The sequence below is a fragment of the Brassica oleracea genome, chromosome C9 (assembly GCF_000695525.1).
Source record: "Brassica oleracea var. oleracea cultivar TO1000 chromosome C9, BOL, whole genome shotgun sequence".
Lineage (NCBI taxonomy): Eukaryota > Viridiplantae > Streptophyta > Magnoliopsida > Brassicales > Brassicaceae > Brassica > Brassica oleracea.
Window position 1 is genome coordinate 52,776,799 of NC_027756.1, and position 27,951 is coordinate 52,804,749.

At 39.4% G+C, this 27,951-nt stretch overlaps 7 protein-coding genes across 7 annotated transcripts; 4 read left to right on the plus strand and 3 right to left on the minus strand.

Moving 5' to 3' along the window:
• LOC106318190 (cytochrome P450 90A1) lies at window positions 1-4,209 on the plus strand. The gene is made up of 8 exons (XM_013756067.1): window positions 1-615; window positions 774-923; window positions 1,023-1,271; window positions 3,196-3,282; window positions 3,364-3,442; window positions 3,520-3,626; window positions 3,714-3,844; window positions 3,927-4,209. Exons 1-8 carry the CDS (start codon window positions 88-90, stop codon window positions 4,036-4,038), a joined length of 1,443 nt encoding a protein of 480 aa, XP_013611521.1. The 5' UTR covers window positions 1-87; the 3' UTR covers window positions 4,039-4,209.
• On the minus strand, window positions 4,191-8,101 carry LOC106318189 (nuclear pore complex protein NUP88). The gene is made up of 9 exons (XM_013756066.1): window positions 7,717-8,101; window positions 7,482-7,633; window positions 7,284-7,406; window positions 6,964-7,108; window positions 6,824-6,885; window positions 6,237-6,453; window positions 5,081-6,007; window positions 4,750-4,999; window positions 4,191-4,674 (listed from the first exon to the last, which is right to left on the minus strand). Exons 1-9 carry the CDS (start codon window positions 8,002-8,004, stop codon window positions 4,400-4,402), a joined length of 2,439 nt encoding a protein of 812 aa, XP_013611520.1. The 5' UTR covers window positions 8,005-8,101; the 3' UTR covers window positions 4,191-4,399.
• A 290-nt stretch (window positions 8,102-8,391) lies between these two features.
• On the plus strand, window positions 8,392-10,212 carry LOC106316208 (signal recognition particle receptor subunit beta-like). Its single transcript, XM_013754077.1, has 7 exons — window positions 8,392-8,460; window positions 8,619-8,764; window positions 8,975-9,057; window positions 9,217-9,303; window positions 9,404-9,552; window positions 9,649-9,780; window positions 9,886-10,212. Exons 2-7 carry the CDS (start codon window positions 8,626-8,628, stop codon window positions 10,073-10,075), a joined length of 780 nt encoding a protein of 259 aa, XP_013609531.1. The 5' UTR covers window positions 8,392-8,460; window positions 8,619-8,625; the 3' UTR covers window positions 10,076-10,212.
• Window positions 10,213-12,411: 2,199 nt separating this feature from the next.
• LOC106317856 (NF-X1-type zinc finger protein NFXL2) lies at window positions 12,412-16,736 on the plus strand. Its single transcript, XM_013755641.1, has 13 exons — window positions 12,412-13,658; window positions 13,724-13,837; window positions 13,914-13,969; window positions 14,093-14,159; window positions 14,411-14,503; window positions 14,593-14,678; window positions 14,767-14,929; window positions 15,027-15,194; window positions 15,287-15,477; window positions 15,567-15,648; window positions 15,933-16,142; window positions 16,222-16,311; window positions 16,389-16,736. The coding sequence occupies exons 1-13, from the start codon at window positions 12,501-12,503 to the stop codon at window positions 16,548-16,550; spliced, it is 2,640 nt and encodes an 879-aa protein (XP_013611095.1). The 5' UTR covers window positions 12,412-12,500; the 3' UTR covers window positions 16,551-16,736.
• Window positions 16,674-18,549, minus strand: LOC106317857 (polyamine transporter RMV1). The gene has a single exon (XM_013755642.1). It carries the CDS (start codon window positions 18,408-18,410, stop codon window positions 16,947-16,949), a length of 1,464 nt encoding a protein of 487 aa, XP_013611096.1. The 5' UTR covers window positions 18,411-18,549; the 3' UTR covers window positions 16,674-16,946.
• A 749-nt stretch (window positions 18,550-19,298) lies between these two features.
• LOC106317858 (PHD finger protein ALFIN-LIKE 1) lies at window positions 19,299-20,988 on the plus strand. Its single transcript, XM_013755644.1, has 5 exons — window positions 19,299-19,488; window positions 19,591-19,623; window positions 19,776-19,998; window positions 20,303-20,423; window positions 20,552-20,988. Exons 1-5 carry the CDS (start codon window positions 19,395-19,397, stop codon window positions 20,792-20,794), a joined length of 714 nt encoding a protein of 237 aa, XP_013611098.1. The 5' UTR covers window positions 19,299-19,394; the 3' UTR covers window positions 20,795-20,988.
• Window positions 20,989-21,082: 94 nt separating this feature from the next.
• Window positions 21,083-27,781, minus strand: LOC106317855. Its single transcript, XM_013755640.1, has 24 exons — window positions 27,710-27,781; window positions 27,478-27,596; window positions 27,131-27,215; window positions 26,754-26,807; window positions 26,497-26,588; window positions 26,314-26,417; window positions 25,944-26,019; window positions 25,138-25,567; window positions 24,582-24,914; window positions 24,307-24,507; window positions 24,111-24,209; window positions 23,953-24,025; window positions 23,734-23,861; window positions 23,361-23,631; window positions 23,074-23,279; window positions 22,862-22,986; window positions 22,650-22,767; window positions 22,429-22,484; window positions 22,219-22,312; window positions 21,969-22,143; window positions 21,829-21,897; window positions 21,635-21,738; window positions 21,491-21,553; window positions 21,083-21,402 (listed from the first exon to the last, which is right to left on the minus strand). The coding sequence occupies exons 1-24, from the start codon at window positions 27,779-27,781 to the stop codon at window positions 21,295-21,297; spliced, it is 3,255 nt and encodes a 1,084-aa protein (XP_013611094.1). The 3' UTR covers window positions 21,083-21,294.
• Between the last annotated feature and the right edge of the window lie 170 nt (window positions 27,782-27,951).

Below are 27,951 nucleotides of genomic sequence, written 5' to 3' on the forward strand. Positions count from 1 at the left end.
TGCAGAAACCCCCCGTGTGCCCACTCTCCCCCTCTCCATTAATACTCTCTCTTTTCCATCTCTCTACCACCATCTCAATCATCATCAATGGATTTCTCCTTATCCTCCACCGCCTTACTCCTCCTCCTCTCCTCCATCACCGCCGCTTTACTCCTCCTACTCCGCCGCACGCGTTACCGGCGCATGGGACTTCCTCCGGGAAGTCTCGGTCTTCCTCTCATAGGCGAGACTCTTCAGCTGATCGCAGCTTACAAGACGGAGAACCCTGAGCCTTTCGTAGACGCAAGAGTTGCCCGGTACGGTTCGGTATTCATGACGCATATATTTGGTGAACCGACGGTTTTCTCAGCTGACCCGGAAACGAACCGGTTTGTTCTTCAGAACGAAGGGAAGCTTTTCGAGTGCTCTTATCCAGCTTCTATATGTAACCTTTTGGGGAAACACTCTTTGCTTCTCATGAAAGGCTCTTTGCATAAACGTATGCACTCTCTCACCATGAGCTTCGCTAACTCTTCGATTATCAAAGATCATCTCATGCTTGATATTGACCGGTTAGTCCGGTTTAATCTTGATTCTTGGTCCTCTCGTGTTCTCCTCATGGAAGAAGCCAAAAAGGTAAACAAATATCCTGATAAGGAATAAATAAAGTAAACCCATTATTAATCTTTTTATTTAAAATATAGAAAGGAGTCACCGGACCGAGTTTTTGACTCAGTGAGTCATGACGAGTCGCCGCATGCATAAATGATATATGTAACATGTTGATGATGCAGATAACGTTTGAGCTAACGGTGAAGCAGCTGATGAGCTTTGATCCAGGGGAGTGGAGTGAGAGTTTAAGGAAAGAGTATCTTCTTGTCATCGAAGGCTTCTTCTCTATTCCTCTCCCTCTCTTCTCCACAACTTACCGCAAAGCCATCAAGGTATCTTTTTATTTATTTAATTTAGTTTAGTTAACTATATTTTTATGTGCTCATAATCATTTTTAAAGACTAATATTATATTTTTATTTTATATTTTAGGCGCGGACGAAGGTGGCGGAGGCGTTGACGGTGGTGGTGATGAAGAGAAGGGAGGAAGAGGAAGAAGGAGAGGAGAGAAAGAAAGATATGCTCGCGGCGTTGCTTGCGGTGGAAGAAAGATTTTCCGATGAAGAGATTGTTGACTTCTTGGTGGCTTTACTCGTGGCTGGTTATGAAACAACGTCTACGATCATGACTCTCGCCGTTAAGTTTCTCACCGAAACTCCTTCAGCTCTTGCTCAACTCAAGGTATTTTCTATGTTTGTATACATGCGTTTTTGTTTTTAATTTGGAAAAAAATTTAACTTTTTGAGAAAATTCGAATTAAAAATAAAATGCATAGCAAATCAAAAATACGACACGTATGAATGAGATGCAGGTGTTATGTGGTTGGTTTGATTGCGATTTATCGAGATTTAGTGTTATTAAAAGTTTAAGATTCGATATATTACTGCATGCAAACGATAGTTAAGGACCACCTGCGCATGTTTATTGTGCTCTGCTTTATTTGAGTTTTTAGGGTAGGAAAAGGGTTTTATTTCTAAACATAAAAGCATAACGAAGAAATGAAATTTAGCTGAATTAGAGAAGTCAATTCTATATTAGTTCTATAACACTTTGATGTGTTATGATCACTTTAAATAGAATAAATCATCTAATTTTGTCTTGGAACTACATATAGTTTTAGTTCCGTTTTAAGCTTATTTCGGTTAATTAAAGTAATCAAGAGATGTGAAGAAGTAGTTGGACAAAAATGTGAATAAATGGGGAGAAAAAGGTTGGAGACTACAACATGGAAGCATAATGATGTAAATTTTGGAATGTAGCTTTCTCCATCATTTACATTTCACACGGGTGTCTTGCAATAATTATTATTACTATTGTTATCATCATTTTCCATTTCTTTAAATAAGAGAAGAAAATGACACATACACATCAGTGAACGGCTTAGGTTTTTCTCTCAGGTTTTGTCTCCATTGAACTACTAGTTTACATAGCAAGTTAGCAACAGTACAATCTAGGCGGTTGGTACTAATAATTGAATCTAGAAAAATAATAATGTTTTGTTTCTGTTTTAGAATAGTGTTTTGAATATAGCCTTCAATCTTGGTTAATTAATGGTTAGGTAGTAAGAACGTTGTAATACGCGACATTAGCCGGGTAAGACGATGTTAATAACTAATTAAATTATTTATTAATATGTATTTTGATATATTTAAACGGAAAATAATATATAAACTTTAGAAAACACACAAAACTATTAATGAAAAAACAAAAATTCTGAACCAAATTATGAGTAGTATTTTACAGGCAGTCATGATAGATCCATTAAAATTTGCATTAAATTCTGGACCTAAGTTTTACATTCTAATTATTTTTCAATGAATTTCACATTTTCTAAATTAAGCATTTTTATCAAGTGGGTTTGAAGGTGGAAAGTGTAAAACAAAAAACAGAAGGTACAAATTACCGTAAAAGTCAAAGAAGTCATTCTCGAACCTAGACAGCATCATAACATCTGTTTGTTTTTAACTAATAAATGTGAAAATGTTGTTCAAATAAAGAGAGTTACAGTGTCACAGATACAACCAGTTTGTCTCCTGAGCCGAACGCATAATTACACTTTCACCAAACTTCATCTTTTTTTTTTCTTGGTTTGCCAACAGCTTTATTACTGGTTCGAATATCCCCCAATAACTTTCTCTTTACATTAAAGTTTAAAGTATCATAAATATGTTCCGACAAGCATTTATCCAATGTCATTGGTTATTTATATTTGTATTCTAATTATATTGTTGATGTCATTAGTTTTGTTTCCAAGAGCATGTTAAACATCGCAGGTTTCTTAGGTTGAGGTTTTTATCGTAATATAAGATACAATCTCTTAGCTTTTAACTAAAAAAACTAAGATACGTTTCGTATATTTCTTATTTAATAGACGTTTCACAGTTTTTTTAGTTAAAAGCTAAGAGATTGTATCTTATATTACGCTAAGAATCTCAACGCAAGAGACTTGCAATGGTTTTTTTATAGTCACTAGATTTAGTGCGTACAAATATAACCAACTCTATGCCAAAGAACCGGGTCAACACTGTTGGACTTGTGACCTAATTATTTCTTTTATTATTAGTGTAGTTGGTAATATTTGTTTGGTTGACAAAAAAAAAAACAGGAAGAGCATGAAAACATTAGGGCAATGAAGAGTGATTCGTATAGTCTTGAGTGGAGTGATTACAAGTCAATGCCATTCACACAATGTGTAAGTGTATTTGCCTTAAGCTTTTAGCTATTGTACTATTCTTTCTAGTCATTAATCTCTAACAAATTTGTTTTGATTCAGGTGGTTAGCGAAACTCTGCGAGTGGCTAACATCATCGGTGGTGTTTTCAGACGGGCAACAACGGATGTCGAGATCAAAGGTAAAATATTCTGTCACCTTGAAATGAAAATGTGCCAGTTCATTAGTTCTTACATGTTTGAACAAAACAAAAAACAGGTTACAAGATTCCAAAAGGGTGGAAGGTTTTCGCATCGTTTAGAGCGGTTCATTTAGACCCAAACCACTTCAAAGACGCTCGCACTTTCAACCCTTGGAGATGGCAGGTTTTGATAATGTTCTTGATTTTGGTTTGGTCGTATCTACTTTGCATATTTAGTTATTAATGGGATGATGCAATTTTGGATGAACAGGGAAACTCGGTAACAACATGCCCTTCTAATGTGTTCACACCGTTCGGTGGAGGACCAAGGCTATGTCCTGGTTACGAGCTGGCTAGGGTTGCACTCTCTGTTTTCCTTCACCGCCTAGTGACCGGCTTCAGGTAAAATACCTTCACATACAAGATAACATCCCTCTGATGATTTTACTAATTTTGATTTTTGTTTTGTTAATTTTCTGAGCAGTTGGGTTCCTGCAGAGAAAGACAAGCTGGTGTTCTTTCCAACTACAAGAACACAAAAACGGTACCCGATCTTCGTGACGCGTCGTGATGATGGTGGCTTATCCGCTACTTGAAGATGAAGAAGAGACCACAAGATATTATTTATAGAATATCAGCATTTTTCAGAATTAACTTTCTTCTTTTTGCTCCTTTCTGGTCTTAGAGTTGTGAGTTGTGACAATAAAAGTACCACCATTACTTTATAAAGCCTGTTAGCTTCTGTATATAAAAATTACTTTTGTTTACCTTTACGTTTTGCATAATCTCTTCTGCTTCAATGGTTCGAATATAAGGTAGCTTGGGAAACTTTTCGAGGTCGCTTGAGTTCCAAGGAATATAGTTTGCAGACAAAAACTTACAAGGAGAGAGTTAGACAACTTGATCCAAGGTTTAAACATAATCTAGCCATTCCGGGAACTGACAGTGTTATACTAACTAGATCAAACTACTTTCTTGTGACCTCAACGCCGATTCAACGATCTTGACCTTCTTGGAGTTATCGCTGTTCATGAGGGATAGTTTGGCGAGTGTGGACTGAAGCTGTGACATTCCTGTAGTATCTTGAATGTAGTTTCTCTTCGAATATTGCTTTCTCTGGGTACCTGCAAAGACACTGCTCTTTGGCGATTTTTGAGCTGATTTCTTCACTCTTGCTTTCAGTGTTTCAATAGATGACTGAAGCGCATCAACCTCAACTCCCGCGAATTGATCTTCAATTTGAAAAAGACAGAAAGATGATGAAATGGGATTCAGAAAGTATATGTATTAGGAAGCTTTGATTTTACCTAGCTCCGACTTAAATTCCCGTTCTGCTCTCGTCAGTGGTTTCTTGTGTGTACCAGGCAAGCTACGGAGACGATGCAAGCGTTGCTCAAGAGAATCATGTCTTTGAATCGCTTTCTCAATCCTTTTCTCCAACAAGGTTTGGTTCTTCTCAACTTTAGACATTTTCTGATTTGCCTCAGCAAGCCGCTCTTGTTGGTCATCGATTATTCTCTTCAGGTTAGGAGCATGATGCTGCAACTCGAAGAAGACCTGCCAAATATTATACAAAGTCTCATTATTTTAGTCATGAGAAAAGGAGTAGAAATTGGGTTTATATCCCTTCTTTCTCACCTTGTGCGCATATTCGACGTAGTTTTCATGGAAAAGCTTGACATAGTTATGCAGAATTGATCGACCTTCGACGGAATTGGCTGGAGTTGAACGCTGGTTAGGTAAAGCATGAGGTGCGATTCTTACTTTGGGACCTGCAAGGAGCTCCTTGCTTATGATGCATGGGGGATCTTTCTCTTTCGTCTCTATTGCGCTGGAAGACTCTGTCTTATCTGTACTGACATGAATTGGAAGCAAGAGATCCCAAGTTTTCATCTCTGCCACAACGCATTCTCCTGAGGATAAGACTGCAATGATCCATGCATACCCAAACGAATCTGACAGAGGTACAAACCCCAACAGAGAAGATACGGCGGATTCTTCTTGGCATGTACTCAGCACAGTGTGAACAGATGGAGTTTTGAGAGGTTCATCTCTTCCGGTGGCTTGACTCGTGAAGGGAAGAGAGTGTAAGACTGTTGAATCAACGCCACCGTCGTGGATGGAGTATATTCTTTCTGGCAAAAGGGAGTCGGCGAACAAGGTGACAAGAGAACCGCCTTCGCGTTTAGTGGGTAGAGCCAGATCAACCATTGCCAGTCTTAACAGTGGTGGCGGAAGTCCTAACCATACAGTGTGATCAAGCGGCAGGTTTTTTGAAGTTGCTACTGGGAGCTCACCAACGTTTGACTCACAAATCATCGCAACTCCTTGAATTTTGTTGTGGGAGTTCATGCGAAGGCGAGATGAGCTACCAGAGATCCAAACTGGCTGGATTTCATCGACCAGAGCGTCGACCTGTAACTGTCCACCACTCCAGGCAGTTACCAGAATCGAATCTTTGCTGACAATGTTATATAACACACTCACTGCCCGGCATTTGCATTCTGCCTCCCTAACAGCGAGATCTTCATTTCCACCACCACTCGATGCTTTGTACAAAGGGCCCTGTATACAAGCAAAACAAAGGATCATGAATCCAAGGCAAGCCGTAGAAAAAAAGGTTTCAGCTTTTTGTATAATCTATTTTCCGAAACAAGGCAATGAGGGTATAATATTTGATGAGGGCCACTAGCTAATAACTACAAACTTAGAACATTGGTGAATCAAGTAAAATTCCAACATGAGGAGTAATTCAAAATAATTACATAACATACCCACAATAGAGGAAACTTACCTGTAAAGCCAATGATGCATCAAGTAATGCGTAAGGATGAGCTTTCACTACCACTATATTATCAGCTCTAGTTCCTTGTTCAGTCAAATCTGGAAATACAGCTTCCAACCAATCAATTGCCAGACTGGAGTTGCTAACAGCTACCGAGTTGGGTGACTTAACCCCATACAGATTAGCATCATTGTAAATCTCCATTATCGATTCCCATTTGTAAATACTGTTACAATATACATACGAAGCAACTTAGTCAACCAAGACCAGACAAAGTACTAAAACATCTTCCATGATTTATAAAGGCTTTACATGAGGGAGGATTGTCAGTAGAAGTAATGCCTTGTCTACATGAAGCATGTGACCCAACTGAATTTAACTCTTAAAAGCTTAAATGAGCTAGAGGATGTAGATTTGTGATGTAATACAGTTTTATAAGAATAAATCATATCTTGATCAAGATACCACAAACAATTAGATACTGAACTATCCTGGAAACTCGGTATACAAAATACAAATTCAAGCGATATCCTATGAGAAATGTCAAAGTATTCTTAGAGAGGAATGAAAAGCAGAAAGAACCATAATGTTCCTACCTTCCAAATGGCACAACTGGACACAGGATATAAACCGAACCATCGGTGAACAACGTAAACACCTGCACAATTCCAAAGATTCGGTAAAGAACTAAATCATGTAATCTGAAGAATCTGTTTGACAAGAGAACTGAACTTACAGTAAATCTATCCCACAGATGATCTCCACCGAAGCTGAAATCAGCAGGATAAATCGACGAAGCTGTCCTAGATCTTCCCGGTTCAACAGGCTGTAAATAGTATTCTTGCTCTGGCACCTCAGCATCTGAAGACAAATCGAAAAGTCTGGCCAAAAAAAAACAATTGTAGCAGCGCGTCAATAACAATTACCTTTAATAAAGAAGAAATCAAGAATCCATAACCTTTGTTACTAAATTTTTATTCTAGAGTTTCTTCAACATCTTTCAAAAACGGATTTTGATCAGTATCAAAGTATCATCAAGCCCCAAAAGATTGTTACCTGAAAACTGCGTCAGAGGATAGAACTCCCAAATGAGTACCACTATCGGGATGCCAAGACGCTTGTAGCAAGTGTATGGCACTGTCACCACTAGAATAGATCTCTGAGCCAATAGAAACCACCCTGCAAACCAATAGATCATGAAGTGTTATTAAACTCATAAGCAAGCAAAGGGCCATCAAGTTGTTTAATGAGAACCTGCAAATAACAATGTCTTGAATCACAGAAGCACGTCCAAACAGATACATCACACATATACCATCGGCGCCGGCGAGAATCACAGCAGATCCAGACTTATTGATGGAGACTTTGTTGACGGAGAATGCCAGCTGGAGATCTGGTTGCATCACCTGTTAATATATCAATCAATCATCAATAAGAAAGAAACTGCTTCCTAAACCTATTTTTTTTCGAAAAGTCAGTGGAAAGGGACCTTGGAAGGGACCGCGGCGAGGACGGAGGTTGGTTCAGGGTCACCCAAGCGGAGAGACAATCGGTGAAGGAGGTAGCGAGTGGAGTCCCAGTAGTATAGCCTCGAGTCTCCGTCCCAGGCCATGAAGTTTCTCGGGAACCGCTGGGGTACGGCGGGTTCATCTTGGGAGGAGGGGAGAGAGGAGAAAACCGGGTGGGTTTGGAGAGGGACCCAGCGAACCGGCTCTTTCGGAGTGGGAGATCTCCGTGGCTCCGGCGTATCCTCTGGCTCGTTGAAGTTAAATCTCATAACTCTCTCTCACGTCGCTGAATCTATGCTTCGTCGGCGGAAGAGCGGAGGGAAGGGAGAGGAGCCGGGGAAAAATCAGAAGACGGAGCAACGAAGCAGATAGTGTTGAAACGACGTCGTGTGAGTTCTATACTTTAAAAGCCATGTCATCTAAACTCAATGGGCTGGGCTTTTATAGGCCCATACTTTCTCAGCTCACTGAATCTATGCTTCGTCGGCGGAGGAGCGGGAAGGGAGAAGAGCTATGAAGCAGAGAGAGTTGAAACGACGTCGTGTCAGTTCTATACTTAAAAGCAAGGTTATCGTAATAACTCAATGGGCTGGGCTTTGATAGGCCCATATAAGTTTTTTAAATAATAAAATAATCTAATCTGAACCCTAAGTCATCGTCGCCGTGATCTTCTCCTCTTCCACCGTCATCTCCATCCTCTTCGTCTTCGCCTCTCCTCCTATACGGTGCGTTTCTGTCTCTTTATCTAACCGTTTTCATCTCTCAAGATATTCATCACTGTGGGAATTCTATAGGACTCTATTTGTATTTTCTATAAATCAAATGTAGGGGTTACCATTGGTGTGTACGGGCTTGTTTTCACAGGGTTATACTATGGATGCAGGTTATAAATGGAGAACTTGGAAGATCTGAAGCTTATGGCGGAGCAGTGGACGAATCAAGGACTTGAGTATCTTCAGAAGATACCACCGTTTCAGCTCTATGCTGCTATTGGTCTTCTGTTGCTGACAACCGTTTTGCTCCTATCATGTATGTAGAGCAGCATAGCAGAAACCACATTGTTCATTCTCTTGTTCATTGTTAGACTTAGGCTGTTAGTTTTGAAATTTATGCAACCATCTTGATAACTACACAGTTTTTCTTGCTTCTGTTCCAATATATATATTTTTTTTTTTGAATTGAATGTTAAATTTAATTCAAAAAGAAAAAGTTCTTTGCTAAACTTGATGGGTTATGCAGTTCGTTTGGTGAGACGTACCAAATCAAACACCGTACTCCTTTCTGGGCTCAGCGGAAGTGGAAAGACTGTGCTTTTCTATCAAGTGAGTACTTTGGCTTCACGTTCCTATCTTCATATGGAAATTTAGTTTTTTTTTTTTTTTTTTTTTTCCCCTTAAGAGTCACTTATCTCCCAAGTCAGCGTAAATGACTAGGTGATTGTTGGACAGTTATAACATGATGAATGTTTTGATTAATGGCAGCTCCGAGATGGATCATCACATCAGGGCTCTGTGACATCAATGGAACCGAATGAAGGCACTTTCGTTTTTCACTTTGAACACGCTAAGGTGAAGATTCTCACTTTGGCCTGTTTCTAAACAACGCTTATGCAGTTGATTTTGATGTATGTATTGACACATTACACAATCCACGTCCCGTGGATGACAGAAAGGAAAAATCAAGCCTGTTCATCTTGTTGACGTTCCTGGGCACTCTCGTCTTCGACCCAAGCTAGAAGAATTTTTGCCTCAAGCAGCTGCGATTGTATTTGTAGTGGACGCCTTGGAGTTCCTCCCTAACTGTCGTGCAGCTTCAGAGTATTTTTTCAAACGCTTTTTTCTCTCTTATCTTTCTTTCTCTTGGAAGCACGATCTTAACACATGAGGCCTTGCGATGGTTTTGTATGGTGATAGGTACCTATACGACATTTTGACCAATGCCAACGTTGTCAAGAAGAAGATACCAGTCCTCCTTTGCTGTAACAAGACAGATAAACTCACTGCGCACACCAAGGAGTTCATCAAGAAGCAGATGGAGAAAGAAATGTAATAGTTTTTCAACTTTCTTAACAAACCAATCTTATATATAATCCTATCTTCCCCCGGAAAGCAAATCATTACTTGTTTATGACCTTTTTGTTGTTGTTGCAGTGAGAAACTGAGGGCTTCAAGAAGTGCAGTATCAACAGCTGATATAGCCAATGACTACACCATCGGAATCGAAGGAGAAGTGTTCTCCTTCTCGCATTGCTGTAACAGAGTCACTGTCGCTGAAGCATCTGGACTCATCGGAGAAACTGTTCAGGTCCAAGACTTCATTCGAGAGTACATCAAGCCTTGAGAGCCAAAACATGTACATCCGTAGATTAAATCTTATCATAAGATGTCTTATGCTTTGGTCTGTAGCTTTGCTTTGAATTTAGAGATCTTTTGTACATTAGTTATTGTCGGAGATTAGTAGCTATATTTTATCAATTAGATAATTTGATTTCAAATCAGAATGATCTTAAGAAAAAATTTGAATGACAACCTGTTCGTCAGAAAGAAAAAGGAATCGTTCTACTACTGATAGGCGATGATGCATGTTGCGTAGGCATGCACATATTTAACTGAAATCGAATTTCGTAATTACCTGAATACTCAAATTATTCAGATTCTTTTATCCAAAATCTTTAAAAACTATCTGTCTTACGATACTTTTATCCAAATAACAAGAATTATCCGATATTTAACCTAAAGAAAATTTTAGAACGATTTAACAATTATTTGATTGAAAACTTTAAATAATTGTTCTTGTTTGTTTGGTTCTTGAATTGAAATCACTTAACTACCTTGATTGTACTTAGATTAAGCATTACTTGCATTCTCTTGTTTTATGATCACTTAGGATTGGATTGACATCTATCTTTACTACTTTGACATAGGATTGTAAAAAGTCTTTATCATTAAACTACATATCTTTTAACAAAATGATTATAACTTGATGCCTTTTCAATCTACGTTTATTAAATATTTCATTATGCACAAGATTTGTGCTAGATAAGCTTACAACTTATGGTCCAAAACCTCGGAATCAACGAGTACGGTAACAAAAATGTATCTACCATCAAAGAAGCCATGGCTTGTCAAGCTGAGTTTCAAACCTCGGAATCAACGAGCACAGTAACAAAAATGTATCTACCATCAAAGAAACCATGGCTTGTCAAGCTGAGTTTCATGTTCCAGATCTAGACTGCTTGAGACTCGTCGTAGACATCCTGATCATTGCTGAGGATAAAAACTATCTTACTTGCATAGAAGGGTTCCCAAACACCTACTTGATGCTAGCTGAGTCTAAAAATCCAAATCATGAGCTTCATGTGAGAGCAAAAGCTACATGGAATTTGCTTATCAGGTTTCACTTTATTATTATGTTGTTGTGTTAATATGATTTGTGAAACTTGTTGCTTTGCTCTCATGATCATCTCTTATCATGTTGTAGAGTGGAGCTTGAAGTAGAGTATCGAAAGGGACTTGGAGGAGACTAGGAGAGTTTGATATTTAATGCTTAGAACTTTGATTTTTTTATTTTATGCTTAGAACTTTGAGTTTTTAATTTCAGCATTTGAAGAATGATTCTATGATAATATATGAACCGTTAGTTTTTAATTATCCCAGTTATTTTTGTATGAATTTACGGAGACTGGTCTTATCACAGAGTTACATAGGAGGAAAAAATGGTGGCGTTCTGGAAACTAAACAGAGCATGGATCACCAATATTATCACTGAGATACTAATATTTATTAACTTGAGAGCGAGAAAGAGATGTCCTTTGAAATAGTTCCTTTTTAGAGAAAGATGATGAACAAAGCTCACAGCATAATAGCTATATTAACTGTTGATTTATTAATATATTTCTTGTTTTGAATCTAATTTCCGATATGGTTTCCGATATGGTGAGCCGTGGGGGAGAAGTCAAGATCAATGGTGAATATCCATTAAAACTTCAAATTATTCAAGATGTTTTATCTATACTATCTAAAATTACTTAGAAAATAGAATCAAACTGAAACTTAATTTGACCATTTTTCCGGATATTAGTCGGTTTCTAACTTTATTATTCAAACCGAGCTGAAATAATGAAATAATTAATTTTTGTAAATAACAAAACAGTTTTAAAATCTCTAGAAACAAAAAAACGAAATTTTTTAAATATTTTGATTGATTTAGAAATCCATGTAGTATTTATAAATCTAAGTAAAATATGCAGATTTTAAAATTTTTTCGGATTAATATTTACAAATCCGGAGGTTTTCCCTCGGATTTGAGTCTTTGTATTTTTAACAAAAAAAATCTAGGCAAATCCATTCAAATCCATTATAAAATCAAATTTATTAGTAAATCCGTACGATTGAATATGATTTGATATAGAATTTATGAATCACTAAACCAATAACACATGATTTTAATACATATTTGAAAATCATAAAACTAATAATACTAGATTTAGTTCGGATTTTCAAATCCGTTAAAATACAACGAGCAATAACCTCTGCTAAGCTGATATTTATCTATTGCTCTTTACCTAACCAATTCGATACGATACGCGCGGGAAGCTTAAATCTGGTTAAGACAAAAAGTCGGTTTATCCCAACCCTGTACTGTGTCTGGTCATTACAATACAATGCTCACGAGAAAATCACGTGTCCTGATGTCTTCGTGAATCAAAAAGCTAAAAAAAGGCATCGCCTTTGCCCTGAGACGAGGAAGATGCACAATCTCTAACATGGCCGGATCCGCCACCAATTTCCGGTGGAAACCACCGCCGCAGCCACAACCTTCACAACAACAAAACATCTCCGATTCAGATTCCGATTCGGGATCTGATTCAGACAGCCACCAGCAGAACCGCCACAACGATCTATCCAACTCCATCTTCAAAGCATACCTCGATTGCCACTCGTCCTCATCTCCCTCCTCCCTCGACCTCTCCAAGATCCAATCTTTCCTCGCCTCCTCCTCCTCCGGCGCCGTCTCGTGCCTGATCTGCCTCGAGCGGATCAAACGCACCGACCCCACCTGGTCCTGCACCTCCTCCTGCTTCGCCGTCTTCCACCTCTTCTGCATCCAAAACTGGGCTCGCCAGTGCTTAGACGTACACGCCGCGTTGGCAGTGACGCGCCCTTCAACAGAAACAGAACCGGTGTGGAACTGTCCGAAATGTAGATCGTCGTATCTTAAGTCAAAAATCCCAAGTCGTTACCTTTGTTACTGCGGGAAGGAGGAGGATCCTCCGGCGGATAACCCCTGGATCTTGCCTCACTCTTGCGGCGAGGTTTGCGAGAGGGGGCTGAGTAACAACTGTGGCCACCGCTGCTTGCTACTGTGTCATCCTGGTCCTTGTGCCTCTTGTCCGAAGCTCGTTAAGTCCAAATGCTTCTGCGGTGGCGTTGAGGACGTTCGTAGATGCGGACACAAGCTCTTCTCCTGCGGAGACGTTTGTGATAAGGTCTTGGATTGTGAGATCCATAGCTGTAGAGAGATTTGCCACGACGGCGAGTGTCCGCCGTGCAGGGAGCGTGCGGTTTATAGGTGTTGTTGCGGGAAGGTGGAGGAGGAGAAGGATTGCTGCGAGAGGGTGTTTAGGTGCGAGGGCTCGTGTGAGAGCAAGCTTAACTGTGGGAAACATGTGTGCGAGAGAGGGTGTCATGGTGGAGAGTGTGGGTTGTGTCCTTATCAGGGGAAGAGGAGCTGTCCGTGTGGGAAGAAGTTTTACCAGGGGCTGTCTTGTGACGTTGCGGCGCCTTTGTGTGGTGGGACTTGTGATAAAGTTCTTGGGTGTGGGTATCATAGGTGTCCGGAGAGGTGTCACCGTGGTGCGTGCCTTGAGACTTGTAGGATTGTGGTGACTAAGTCTTGTAGATGTGGAGGGACGAAGAAACAGGTGAAAGAGAGTTTTTTTTATATTTTATTGGTTTATAGTCAAATTAAATGTTTGATTTAAAGTAGGTTCCTTGCCGGCAAGATGTGGTGTGTGAGAGGAAATGCCAGAGGATGAGAGATTGTGGGAAGCATCCATGTAGACGCCGTTGTTGTGATGGTCAATGTCCACCATGCTCAGAGGTATATATATGCATGAGTATAGTCTAGTGTCATTGTTCACATTTGGATTTTAATGCATTTGTTATAAAATTTTCAGATTTGTGGGAAAAAACTCAAATGCAGAAACCATAAGTGCCAGTCTCCTTGTCACCGGTATGTTCTTAAGTAGCTTCCTAATTTGTGACTAACGTTATGATTGATTAAACGTTGTGTATTGTAAGATATTTAACTCACACACGTGGAGTGACATTACTTGTTGATGTGTTTTCATTGCAGAGGCCAATGTGCTCCTTGTCCAATAATGGTGTCGATATCATGTGCTTGTGGTCAGACGCATTTCGAGGTGAGAATTGGGATTTTTTTAAGTGTATCATTGATACTATAATGAGAGTGTTGATACTTCCATTGTTATTGTGGATCTGTAGAAAGTTCTTTATTTTAGTTGGATGCAACTAGTGAAAGAAGTAGATGTTTATTACACCTAAGAAGCAAGACTATAAGCTTATATTAACTAGAATTCTTCAGAAAAATTATCATGAGGCGTTGTTATAGTCTTTTAGATACTTTCTTGGCTATCTATTTTGTGTGGTTCAGGTACCTTGTGGCACTGAAAATAACCAGAAACCTCCTAGATGCCGTAAACTATGTAATATAACCCCATTATGCAGGCATGGACAAATCCAAAAGGTAGCAGAATAATCAGAATAAGGCTTTTACAAATTTACTTTTTGTAGTTGAATTTTTTTTGGAATTGATGTAATGTATTTATTATGAAGCCACATAAATGCCACTATGGTGCTTGTCCTCCATGTCGACTCCCTTGTGATGAAGAATACCCATGTGGGCACAAATGCAAACTAAGGTTTGTCTTCCTCATCCATTTTTTCTCTCTTAATTTATAATCTTTTCCTTATAAACATTTTTTTTTTTGTGTGCTTCTTATGACATAGGTGTCATGGTCCTAGACCTCCACCAAACCGAGAATTTATCTTAAAACCAACAAAGAAGATGTTGAATGTTCATGTTGAGTCTACACCTGGTTCTCCCTGCCCTCGATGTCCAGAGCTTGTCTGGAGGCCCTGTGTTGGCCACCACCTGGCTGCAGAGAGAATGGTTAGTCTCACTTCTCTTGTTAACTGTGGACTTCGAGTTTTTATTTTATAGTTTTTTTTTTCCAACATTTGATATGTTTTTGTTTTTGTTGGCTTAGATGGTTTGCTCTGACAAGACTCAATTTGCGTGCGATAATCTATGCGGAAACCCTCTTCCATGTGGGAACCATTACTGTTCGTTTACATGTCATCCCTTAGAAATAAGAAGTTCATCATTGGATAAAAGAAGCGAGTCCTGTGAGAAATGTGAACTCCGCTGTCAAAAGGTACTACTTCTGTTATGTGTTAAAAGCTCTTTATGGAGTCAGTTAGTCAGAGGAAAAGACTTTTCATTATCTTTCATACTAAATGCACACAGGAGAGATCACCACGATGCCAACATCCTTGTCCTCGGCGTTGCCATCCAGAAGATTGTCCACCTTGCAAAACTCTAGTAAAGAGATCATGTCACTGTGGCGCGATGGTCCATGCATTCGAGTGCATTGAGTACAATACATTGTCTGAGAAGGACCAATCAAAGGCCCGCTCATGCCGTGGACCTTGTCACAGGTAACTAATTAACTCGCTTGGTTTTTGTGTTTTTGTGTGCTTCACCTTTTCTACAGTTTTTGAAACTAAGAGGTTATTGCTGTTTGCAGAAAATTACCAAACTGTACTCATCTGTGTCCGGAGATATGTCATCCTGGTCAGTGTCCATCGCCAGAGAAGTGTGGGAAAAAGGTAATTTCCAACACTCCATGAGGCAATAATTGTTCCAGAAAAAAATATAATTAAAACAGTTTTTCCAAAAAGATATTTAAAAAAAAAAAATCGGTCTACGCGTTAAAATAAAAAAATAATTGCCGCCTAAACAATAATCTTCTATAAGGCGTCTAGCCACCGCCTAACGATTTCTAGAACATTGGTTGTATAGATTCCGGTCTAGTTTATATTCATTTGGGATGTTGTCTCTGTTAAAAGTGGGATCTTACTTGTCTCTTTGATTTTCATTGATGTATCTCAAGGTGCTTGTTCGTTGCAAGTGCTTAACTTTGAAGAAAGAATGGTTATGCAAAGATGTTCAAGCAGCACATAGGGCCAATAGTTCTGATCCTAAAGATGTAGTACCAAAGAACCAGTTTGGAGTCGGCCTCCTCCCCTGCGATTCCAACTGTAAGACCAAGCAACAGATGGCTGAATCGGTGTTACAACAACGCAATGTCAAAGAGATTGAGGTAAAGCTGAAACCATAAAATTAATCTCACTCTCAAAGCCAACTTCTCACAAAACCATCTTCTGTTCAAAACATCTTAGGCCAAGGAAGAGCCTAGTGGGAAAAACGCAACAAAGAGAAGGAAGAGGCGTGAACGGGGTCAGGACATTAAGGAGACCTCAAGGCTGCAGGTAATTTTTTTATCTCTCTGTTTAATATCTGAGATGAAACATGTATGTCTTCATACTGTCATATATATTCTCTGCAGAAACTTACTGCTGCTATAAAGAAGGTAGTGATGTTGGTGATGTTAATTGCTGTTCTAGTAGCTGTTTCATACTATGGTTATAAGGGAATCTTGTGGCTTTCCGATTGGATGAATGAAGTCGAAGAGCAAAGACAAAAGTCTAGAAGGTACCCGCGTATCTAAAATCGTTTTTGAGAGTCTCAAGCTTTGAGCCTGATACTATCCCGTTACACCACAGTTAAGCTTGGACACATTTCAAAAGAGATTAGAGAGACTTTTTGGTTGGTTTCATTGATCGTCTTACTCTTTTTTTTAGCATTTTGGTATATTTCCAAACAGTAAAACTGCAATATATGTATTTTGTCTGAACTTAAAATTTCATAAAATGGTTCACTATAGTCTTAGAAAATTCTAAATCCTTGTGATGTGCAAAAAGCAAGGGAAGAAAAAAACAAGAGTGTGTATTCAAATGTAAAAGTCTTCTTTATTCAGTTGTGTTGAATCCTCTTTAAGCTCTGATTCAAAGGTAAAACCAAAAGCTTCATCATCCACAGTCTACACCATCAAACCTGATGTTGCTTAGGCCATCAGGTCTGGTAGATGAGAGCTGACTGAAAATTTAAGCCAACCTTTTTTCTCCACTTTCTTCAGACAAGGTTGCAACACAAGCCCAAACACTACAGCAGCAAGACTCACCCCAGCAACTTTCAAGTCGGAAAACGCCGCAATGAAACCAATCAACACAGTCGGAGGAACACACATGATCACCGACCCCAAAACCCCTACAGGTATCTTAAAAGGCCGCGACGCAGCCGGATGCTTCACCCTCAGCCTCACAAACGCTATAAACTCCAACACCATCCCAAAACAGTACAGCAAATTCTCCGCAGCCACGATCTCCTGGAAGCTCAGCCACGACAACACAACCACACCAGAGGCAGAGAACAGTATCCCAACCCAGGGAGTTCCGTACCGCGATCTTCTAGCAAAGACTTCAGGTAGCATCCCGCGCTCAGCCATACCGAGAAGCTGAAACGAATCGCTACTCATCTCAGCTAAAAACATCCCCATGTTTGACGCAGCAGCCGCAGCTCGAATCCACCAACCCAACCACCCCCCTCCTATCACTTTCCCTATCTCCGCGAAGTAACCATCGGTCCAACGCTCCTGATCTAGAGGCAGAGCTCCCGTCCCGGACAAAACCGGGAAGATGTAAGATAACACAACTAAAAGCAGAGCATAAAAAAGAGCTTTGGGTAAGGTTTTACTCGGTTCACCAACCTCTCCGGAGAGAGTACTGATCGAGTCCCAGTAGTTAAGGTTCCAGAACAGAGTGTTGAGATACAAACTAAAGTCTACACCTTTACGTTGGCTTGTGGTAAGCCAACGTAAAGGCTCAACCTTTGGTATGGACACTAAACACATCACCACTAAGGGTAAAATCGAGAAAACACCGATCACAACGGCAGCTACACCAACTATACTTAAACCTCTGTAGCTCAAATAAGTCAACGCGAAAGTCAACGCGATAACCGAAGCCACACGTGGGAGACCACGTGAGATAACCGGTAAACCGGATTGGAGATAGTCGAGGAAGAGGATGGGGTAGAGGGCGTTGTCGATGACGCCGCTCAGCCATTTCACCCAGCCTTGCTGGAACCCCCAGTAAGGTCCTAACGCGGAGGAGACCCAGACGACGTAGCCGCCGTTCTCCGGGAACATGGTGCTCATCTCGGCGGTGATGAGCGCTTCCGGGATGCTCCATACGAATGGGAAGACGATGAGGCCGAGGATGGCTAGTAACGGTCCCGCTGCTCTGACGGTGTCTTCGATCCCGAAGGGGCCGCCCGAGACTTCGTAGAATATTAGGAAGATCAGTGGGAGGAGAGAGATTTTGCGGGTGTTGGTGGCGGCGGAGGGTGGTGTTGGAGAAGGAGGTGTGAGGGCGATGCTGACGTGTCCGGGATCGGTTGGAGGAGGAGGTGAGTTTCCGGTGGGCTTCTGAGCTTCGGAGCGTAGACTCGAGGAGCTGAGGTCAGTCATCGAGAGTTGTTATGGAGGAAGTTGCTTCGTTATGCATTAAAAACAGAGACGGAAGAAAAAAAGAAAAGTTGAAAGCGAGCTTTTTTTTTTTTCTGAGATTGAAAACAGTTCACAGAATCGCTATCGTTGTTGTGTTTTGGATGGATTCAAATCAAGAAAGGATTTACAAACACATAACTCCACAGTCCTCACCTTAATATATTAGTGTACGAGTGGTGGGACAACGGTAAAAACCTATAAAAATAGTAATAATACACACTTTTTTAGTCGGTCATGATATATATACACGGTTACAACGTTTTTGTTTTTGTTAAAATAATACACACTAGTTTAGGAAACATTAAATAGTACTCCTTTTACAAAAATAAATAAATAATAAATAGTACTCCTAATATATAAATGAATTTGCTGGACATGAAATAAATAAGTCTTTTTTTGTGCACTCGCATGAATTAAATAGTCTACTGAGCAAAAATAATACTCTTTTTATTGCTAAATGATGCATTTTTTTTTGTGTGTGTTTCACACATACTAGTAAAATATATTTAAAATTGATTATAAATATATTATTTTATGTTTAGCTATTTTTATAAGTTTAAACCAAAAATATTAAACACTTTATTGAAATTTCCAATTTACCATTATTATCTACAAAAAGTTGAGGGAGTAATGATTAACAGTCTTCTATTTGAGTACAGACTTCAATTAAGGTAAATTGCACAAGGGATTGCCCCAGTTTTAGAGCCCATGTAAATCTAGGCCTTGGGTTCTAATCTATTCGCTATTGTTCTTACAGATTAATATGGGCCAGGCCCATGAAAATAGGCTTAATAAATGGGCCTTGGGTTCTAATCTACTCGCTATTGTTCTTCGTCTTATTACATCTCTCTCTCTCTCTACTGCACATGTCCTGATGCATCGTGTTGTTTTGAAAACCATTGATGCTGACTAAACTTCAATCCATCTTTAGCACCACTGATCAAAATGGCTGGCGAGTCCTCTAATCCTGGCACCGTCGAAGAGATCTTCAAGGATTTTAGTGGTCGTCGCTCCTCTATTCTTCAAGCTCTCTCCGTAGGTAGACAGACACACAACCTCTCACACTCTGTCTCCTATTGTTTGGTAGATACTTCTTTTGGCGATTTATTTAAGTAATTTTCTTTCCCTTTTTTTAAACCAGATGTTGACAAGCTCTACTCTTTATGCAATCCTGGTAAGTATGTATTTTGTTTTTTCCATGTTAAAGCTTCATAAAAAAGGATGAACTTTTTTTCTGCTCTGTTTCACCTTTGTTCTTGAGCGATTTGGTGGTCTTCATGGCTCAACCATAGTGGATTTTAGGTGTTAAACGTTTTGCTTTTGTAGAAATGGAGAATCTGTGTTTGTATGGACACCCGAATGGGACGTGGGAAGTGAATCTTCCAGCGGAGGAAGTGCCTCCTGAGCTTCCCGAGCCAGCCCTTGGAATCAATTTCGCAAGAGATGGTATGCAGCGTCAAGATTGGCTCTCCTTAGTTGCTGTCCACAGTGATTGTTGGCTGCTCTCTGTTTCCTCCTACTTTGGCGCTCGGCTTAGTCGCAATGAGAAGTATGTAAACTTCCTATTACGCATTGTTTCTTGACTTGGTTTGGTGTTCTCATGTTTGAACAATATTATCAGTGAGAATACAAGAATGTTCTGTAGGATGAAATATATAAACTTGTGCGACAGTAGTCAGGTTTGCAAGGAATAATACATGTACTAGTTTGCTTTCCTTTTTTTAGATTATGTTCCTTATGAACATTTGAGATGGCATGTTTGATATTCACTATTTTACATATCCCAATAGCTTGTGAATGTAGCATGCTGCTATGTCTATGAGCTTATGTTTTATTCTCTATTCGATGAGTAGGAAACGCCTGTTCAGTCTGATCAACGATCTTCCAACTCTCTTTGAAGTAGTGACCGGTAGGAAGACCATCAAAGATAAACCAAGCATGGATCATGAGAGCAAATCCCAAAACGGTGTAAATGTATAGAAAAGAACTCTTTGCTATGTACCATTCCAACAGCTAAGCTTGTTACTATTAATAGCCTGAAAGAGATTTTTCTCCACTCAAGGAAAGAAAAGGACTGAGAAATCTTTTTGGGTTTGGTGTAGAGATCAATTGAAGGAGAGATGAAGAGCACAAGGAAATTAATGGAAGAGAGCTCGGAAGACGAGCATGGAGACACACACTGTGGAAGCTGTGGAGGACACTACATAAACGCCGAGTTCTGGATATGTTGTGATGTATGTGAACGTTGGTACCATGGAAGGTGTGTGAAGACAACACCAGCCAAAGCAGAGAGCATGAAGCAGTACAAATGCCCTCCTTGCTGCACTAAAAGAGGAAGACAGTGAGTGATGGTAGCTCTCTGTGTTGTGTTATAAGTTTCGGAGTGACGAGGAGACTATAGAGAGAGAGAGAACTACATTTGCTCAGTGATGCCTTTATTGCCTTGTGATGTATGTGTATCAACTCTAATTTGATCGTTTAAACGAGAGTAATCATAGATTTTGTTTTAAGAGACGAACTACATTTTTATTACACACAATGGTCTCTCTCCTAAATTTCATAAAGCGATGAAACAGACTAAAAGAAACTTTGAAAGACAAGTCGCAATAGCCTCATAAAAGAAGGGAAACAAAAGATCAAATCAGCTCGCTAGCAACTTCTCAAGTTTAACATGGTTGCTCTCTGTGGTCAATCTATTTTACAGATTTGATTGTTAAAAATAATATGAAAGTGAGTATTCGCCTGTGGAAAACATAACGTAATTAAATATATATACGCAAAGAACCTGCGATTGTCACAATGACTACGCAAACATGCACATGAAGCAAACAGTGTGGCAGCTTTCTCATATGTTCCACCATTTTCGCTTCTCCATTTGTTTAGCGAGTTCATGTGCCATGGATGCAAAGTTCTCAGCACCGTCTTGGAGCTCAGCTGTGCGTTGGCTGATCCTCTGGAATTATTAAGTCAGACCAAACAAAATAAAATATGTTTAGCTTGGCAACATGTAAGTTCAAATGAAGATGAAGACTCTGTGTTACCTCGAGTTTTTCTCCACGCTCAAGAAGTTTGTCCTTTGCTTGTGAAGCTATTGCTGAGGTTTCCTGAAAAAATTTACCCAACCATGTTAAGAACAGAAGCCAAAACTTCTCTTATGGGTAATAATCACATTGGTTTTGACTCACCCCTGCTTTTCTGTACTTGGCCTTTATTTCATCAACTGTTCTTGTTTTGGGTTGTGCATCGCTGGATGCACCGTCGAACAGTCTTTCCTTATCTGTTCTCTTGTCTGCAAAAGAAACTTTAGATTCAACTGATGCGTTCGTAACGATAATAAACACATGCAATAATAAAACTTGAGGCAATCTGATATGTTTACCTTTCTTTTCTTTTTTGTCTTTCCCGGTTGAAGGCAATATGTTTGTAGGTTCATCTATCTCGATGTCATCTACAGAAAAGCAATTTTAGTCACAGGCTGGAAACAGGGGATGAGTATAACTTGGTCTAAATATTACAAACCTATGTTTAGCTCGATAATCTTCTCATCGTCGCCACCAATAGCGGAAGGCTTTAGGTATGGTGGACTAGAAAAGATGTTCCCCAGGTGGGAGAAATCTTGTACTTGCTCCACCTTCTGTTCATTGCTTGATCTGAAGCCTTTGATAATGCCACTTAGGAATTTGGGAGTGCCATCCTGTGATTACAGAAACTTTATAGCAAAATCATGGAGCTTATGAAAAAAGGGTTCACATGTGAAAACAGAACATACGTTGTTTTTCTTGTGGACAGGGAAATGGCTAAAGGTAGCGTCTGCAGCGGCTGCAAGGACTTTGTCATGAAGCATAGGTAAAGACTCTGGAAGTCTGAGATGAATACAGAGCTAGGTATTAGCAAGTTAACTGCTACTTTGAGCATGAAAATTTTATAGTTGTATTCACTGAGAAAATATGTATGGGATCAGAAGACAGTTATCCAGTACCTGAATCCGTTTGCATGGGCCAAAAACGAAAGGATGGCAACTTCACAACCATTCACCTGTAGATTTAGATGTTAGTCCTAAACATAAGAGATATTAAATATTTTCTCATGCTAACTTATAAATCAAGATCTAACTTCGCAATAAATACATAGCATTCAAAAACCAAACGTACAAAGGCCCATACAAATTGGTAAACATGCAAGTATACTAAGAAGTCTCACCAGTAAGACATGGCCGAAATCATCCGAGCATACTGTCTTCTCCATGTTAGGCTTAAAGTTCCAACTAAGAAGTGACAGCAAAGAGCTCTCTCCCACAACTTCAAGATTCGGAAACGATCTGTTCATATAACCACACCAGCTGATTACTCTGAGCAATTTAAGGATCATCTATAGCGGTCCGTTATACTTGTGGTAGCCAATTAGAACATCACCTTATCTCAATATGCCCTGTTTTGTAAAGCAGGAGTACTGCACATTCCCTTCCATCCTTTTTCAGGGTTCCCATCCAGCAACACGGCCTTGGAATATTTAACTCCATAATGCTCTCAAGACTTCCCTAGGTATTGAAAGCAAGTCCTTGTTATCAGAAAACGCCAGCAAAATATTCTAGGAATCACAAATCAAGATAGATCCTCTAATATACCTGAGATAAAGACTTCAAAGAATACAAGCGCAGTGCATCCTCAGAACACATGAGAAATAATGAATTCTCAAATATCTGATCAACAAATTTTGTTTCTGTGACAGCGTTATGTTCACCAGCTGGTGAATGACTCTCACTTGCATTGATCATATGAGATTTTTTCTCATGTTTTTCGCTGGGCATCTCAGAGTTTTCATAGCAGTTCTCTGCAAAATACAATTTTCTATATATTTACTAGATGCGTAGGCGTAAGAAACACACAGTTTTATGTTGTACAGAAAAAATACCTATAATGTGCATACGAATCGCAGTTGGATTCTTCAGAGGTTTCAAGCATGAGGCGAGCATTTTCCCACTATTGCCATCGAAAAGAATGGTCTGCCCATCCTTGGTCATTGCACACAAAATTAAATCATCAAAAGCTTCGGAACTTTTGGAGTTCTGATCAGTTGGAACTGGTGAGGATTTCACACAGAGTGACTCGATCGGGGAACCGGTGTCAGATAAGCTATTTGTAACGAAAATTACTGATGGCGCACCAATGTCGAGCATTGCAACCTGAAATATGAAATGAATAGTACAAATGGTTTGAAACACTTTCAACTAGAGAGAGCGGCTATACGCGGAGACTTGGAAGTTAGAAAACTGTTAAATCCTTACTCTGCCACATTTAAATCCCACAGCAAGCCTTCTTGTAGACTGTACAAATCGTAGGGTGCAAACTGGGGAACTCAGGAAGGAGTACGCAGCCAGCCATTGAGGTCCATCTTCTTGATGTAAATGGTGAGCTACAAGTAATGAGCCTCTACAGTATGAGTTAAAACAGAAAGAAAAATTGTAGTGTCAACGTTATAAAGATTCGCTGTGCAAGTCCCAAACCTTTTTTGTCAGTGTTGGTAACAACTTCCAAAGTGCCTCCACTTTTATGGCCGATCAGCTTGAATAGGCGAACCTACAGAGCCAGAAAAGTGAGAGAAAATCAGGTGTAAACTAAAAGCTGGAATCAAGAAATTATCAACAGAAACAGGTATTCTTACCATACCACTTTCGCTACCAACAGCCAAACAAGAAGTCTTAGAACAGAAAGAAATTGATGTTACTGATGCATCTACTCCAGTTATGTCAATACCATTTGCCTGATCATTGGTAAAGGATGAACTAATTGGCTAAAGGAAAAAATTCTCAACAAATTCAAGATAAACGTCAAAAGAAGGAAAGTTACAGCCTCCATACATTTGGCTTCAAGTCGTAAATGAGAGACAGACATGGATAGGTTGCATCCCATATTCGCACAGACCCATCTTGATATCCTGCTATGTACAGTCTCTCAAGCTTGTAGTCATCAAGATGGCTTGGAACACCACCTGTTAGAGGCCATTGTGCACTTTCTCCAGATGGAGTACGTGGAGTTCGAGATTTTGCAGCTACGACTATCTATCAAGAATAAGATATAAATTAATAGCCTCACATTAGGAAGCAAGAACTTGGGAAATTTGTGAAGGGACTACCTCGGATAAAGCCAGTGACAGCTTGTCATTCACATCTAATGCAGCAAACACTGCTACTGTCATCCGTGGATCCATCGTCGGTACAACCATCGGATATGGCAGCGGAGAAGCAGAACTATTATTCTCTTTTTGAGACATCAGAGAGGCCAGAGAGGTATCATCATACGCTTGCAATTGTCCTGGATTTGTCAGCAGGAATAAAAACACCCCACTTTGCCTTGAACTAGCAATTGGAGACAAGACCATATCAGCAAATGAACCACTAAGGGTCAAGTCCACACGGCCAACACATTTCAGACCTCCCAAACCAGAAGACCAATCAAGAGCCAACATCTGCATAAGATCAGTAAAAAGACATCATATTAGGATATAAGTTTGCATATGCAAGGTAAGAATTCATTTCTGGGTTTCCCTTGTACCATCAAAAATGCAACATGTTTAGAAAAAAAAAGTGACTCCTTGAATGTTTTTATTTAGACAGATGATCAATTTATATTTCCCTTAAGTGCAACAATCTGGGACTATGAAACTTTTAAACACAATGCTGCGTTATTACCGTGAGTACTTCATCAGAGCCAATGATATCACCACCATAGATAAAGAGCTTTCCACCACAATTCTTGCGAGTCACATCCAAACACCAATGCATAACAATGACAGGAAGTCTTTTCTCAGCTGAAGACAACTGTAACTTAACAGCATGATTAGATGCCTTTCCCTTTTGTCCCTCAGAAATGTCCCAAAATAATATATCTCCATCCACATAACCAACAGCAAGAACTGAACCATCAGCTGATGCCCAACACAGAGAACTTATCTCTTTCCCATCTAGTTCAAGATCAGAAAGCTCATCGTGTGAGGCTTCCAGAGAATCATTGACTGTCTTACCCTCCATAGGTAGATCTTTGTTCCCTCGAACTAAAACCACACGATCTTCTGATGCATCCCAAAGAAAAAGTAATCCATTTGAAAATGCAATCAACAATCTGCAGGATAATTCTTTAAAATTCATTATAAAGTTAATCATAAGAAGATGGTCTTCTAGCTTATTATTGCTAATAAGACACTGTAAAAAGCATAGCAAAAAGAAGGTAGAAATGAAAATGATTTTTTATTTCTTCCAGCTACAAAATTTTCAGATGGTATTCTAATTTAAACATTAACGGTAGGGGAGATGGGAGCACGAAAATAAAGCATTGATCAAGGCAGTAAGAACAGACCAGCTTAATTGGTACTTAAATATGTGATTTTACAAATACTAGGACACGTTCAAACAGTCAGATTCAGAGCAGAAATGCATTCCAATATTCCATCTACAGGTCACAAGAATAACTACACAAAAAAACATAAATTTGTTCTCACCTAGTTCCCCTTGAAGAAGGCTGAGAAATAAGTCCAACAACAGGATAGTCAATAGGTGAGGAAAGCCCTGCTGCTTCTGAAAAAAGAGAGAAATGGGAGAAAATACGTTGAAAGAAGAATTAAAATGCAACATGGAAGGTCTTTTTGTGTTTGCATCTAATTCGAAATAGCACGAGGATATGGTACTCATATAAACTTTATATGAAAACGGTAACCAGGCAATAATTTACTGTGCCAATAGTTAGGTGAAGGCATATAGACATTAACTAAGAAACTAACTAATAACTCCATCCAGAAAACTAAAACTTTCTAAACTTGATAAAGTTACTAGACACATTTGATCATCAGGTTGAAAAGAGATACCCCATACCAGCTAAAGCATCAGTTGGAACATAATAAGGAAGCTGCACTAATTTTCCTTCATCAGCATTGTACTTTACAACAGACACCATACCGTACTCATCACCAACATACCTGTGAACGAGGTAATAAAGTAGTTAATGACACCATAGTAAGTGTTCATGAATAACATTGCTGCTAATTGCCATCTTACATGTAACCGGTGCCATGAAGGATTGAAAATGCGGTAATGTTTGACTCCCAAAGTAAGCTTGATGCTGTCTTTCTAAGATCCAAGTCCCAAACCTAATAAATAGTGAAATTTTTTGGATGCGCTCGATCAGATGGGTTGTTGAACAAAATGACGGACTGGACAATTACAAGTTGAGAGTGAAGAGGGTCGAACAGAGGTATAGAGTGGAGACATCTCTGGATATTACAGAAATTTCAAACATCATACAGAAATGGTACCTCAATCTCGTTGTCATTTGAGATGCTGACCAGAAAGCCTTGGTTCTCAATGAACTGTAAAAAAACAGATATGGTGTCAAACGGAGTTATGGATATTTGGGATACCAAAGCCGGAGGACTGCAATATATATATATATATAAATCTCAAATTCACAACATAATTGATCTCTTCAGAAGGGGATAGAACATGAAATTCCGTTTATTATGTGATTGAACTAATTGTTATTAAGAGGAAAGGTTATCACGGTAGCAAGGACATCATCAAAATAGAAAAGGAACTAAATCAAAGCTATACAATTAGTCACCAAAACTTTGAAACTGAATGTGATAATAGCCTCCCAACAAACTAAAAAGTGAGCAAGAATACAACAACAAACCTCTAAGTTTTTGAAAGGTAACTGCTTAGGAGATGAAAGAATCGCCTCGATGTTATCACCACCAATCACTTTGATCCTTCCATCTCTGTGAATGGTTACCACAAAGAACAATGACTTTTAAGTTCAAATAAAACTAAACCAAAAGAGATGATTTTTTCTATCATCATAGGTATTGTAGTAACTATAATAACTAGAGAAAGAATTCAATTAGCAAACTTTTTATAAGTAACCCCTGCATTTCAATTATAATCCCCTTCTCTTACACCGATTTTGTTTTTTTCAAGTAATAATGTTGAAGAAAACAAACTTTCTAAGCAGTAGCATGTCAACAATAAGAAAGAGCTTACAGTGTTCCCACAGCCAAGAGGCATTGAATAGGGTCAAAAGCAAGAAGAGACGCCGTCGAAGGTATCCCGTAGTGGGAGACAATATGAGGATCCAAGTCTTCTTCTGCTATCAAACATCCCTGTAAAGATAGTATATGCGTGATGCATTTTATAAGGTTAAAAAACTATGAATCAAATCCTTAATTAGACTCTCTCTCTCTCTCTCTCTCTCTCTCTCTCTCTCAAGCAATACCCGTGGCGAAGGAGCTGGGGCAGGCTTCTGAGCACCTCCAGAGGCTTTCTGCAGAAGTTTCTTAGCGAACATCGAGTCGAATCGATAAAAGATGAGCCGATCGCTCACTCTTTTTTCCGCAGATCAGCTTGAGGGAGAGAAATTCGAATCTCAATCGAGACGATGCATCAGACGGCCGAAGGCGAGCTTGTGGAAAATGAATTGGTCGTGTGAGAAATTTTAATCGCAGAAGAGAAAGATTC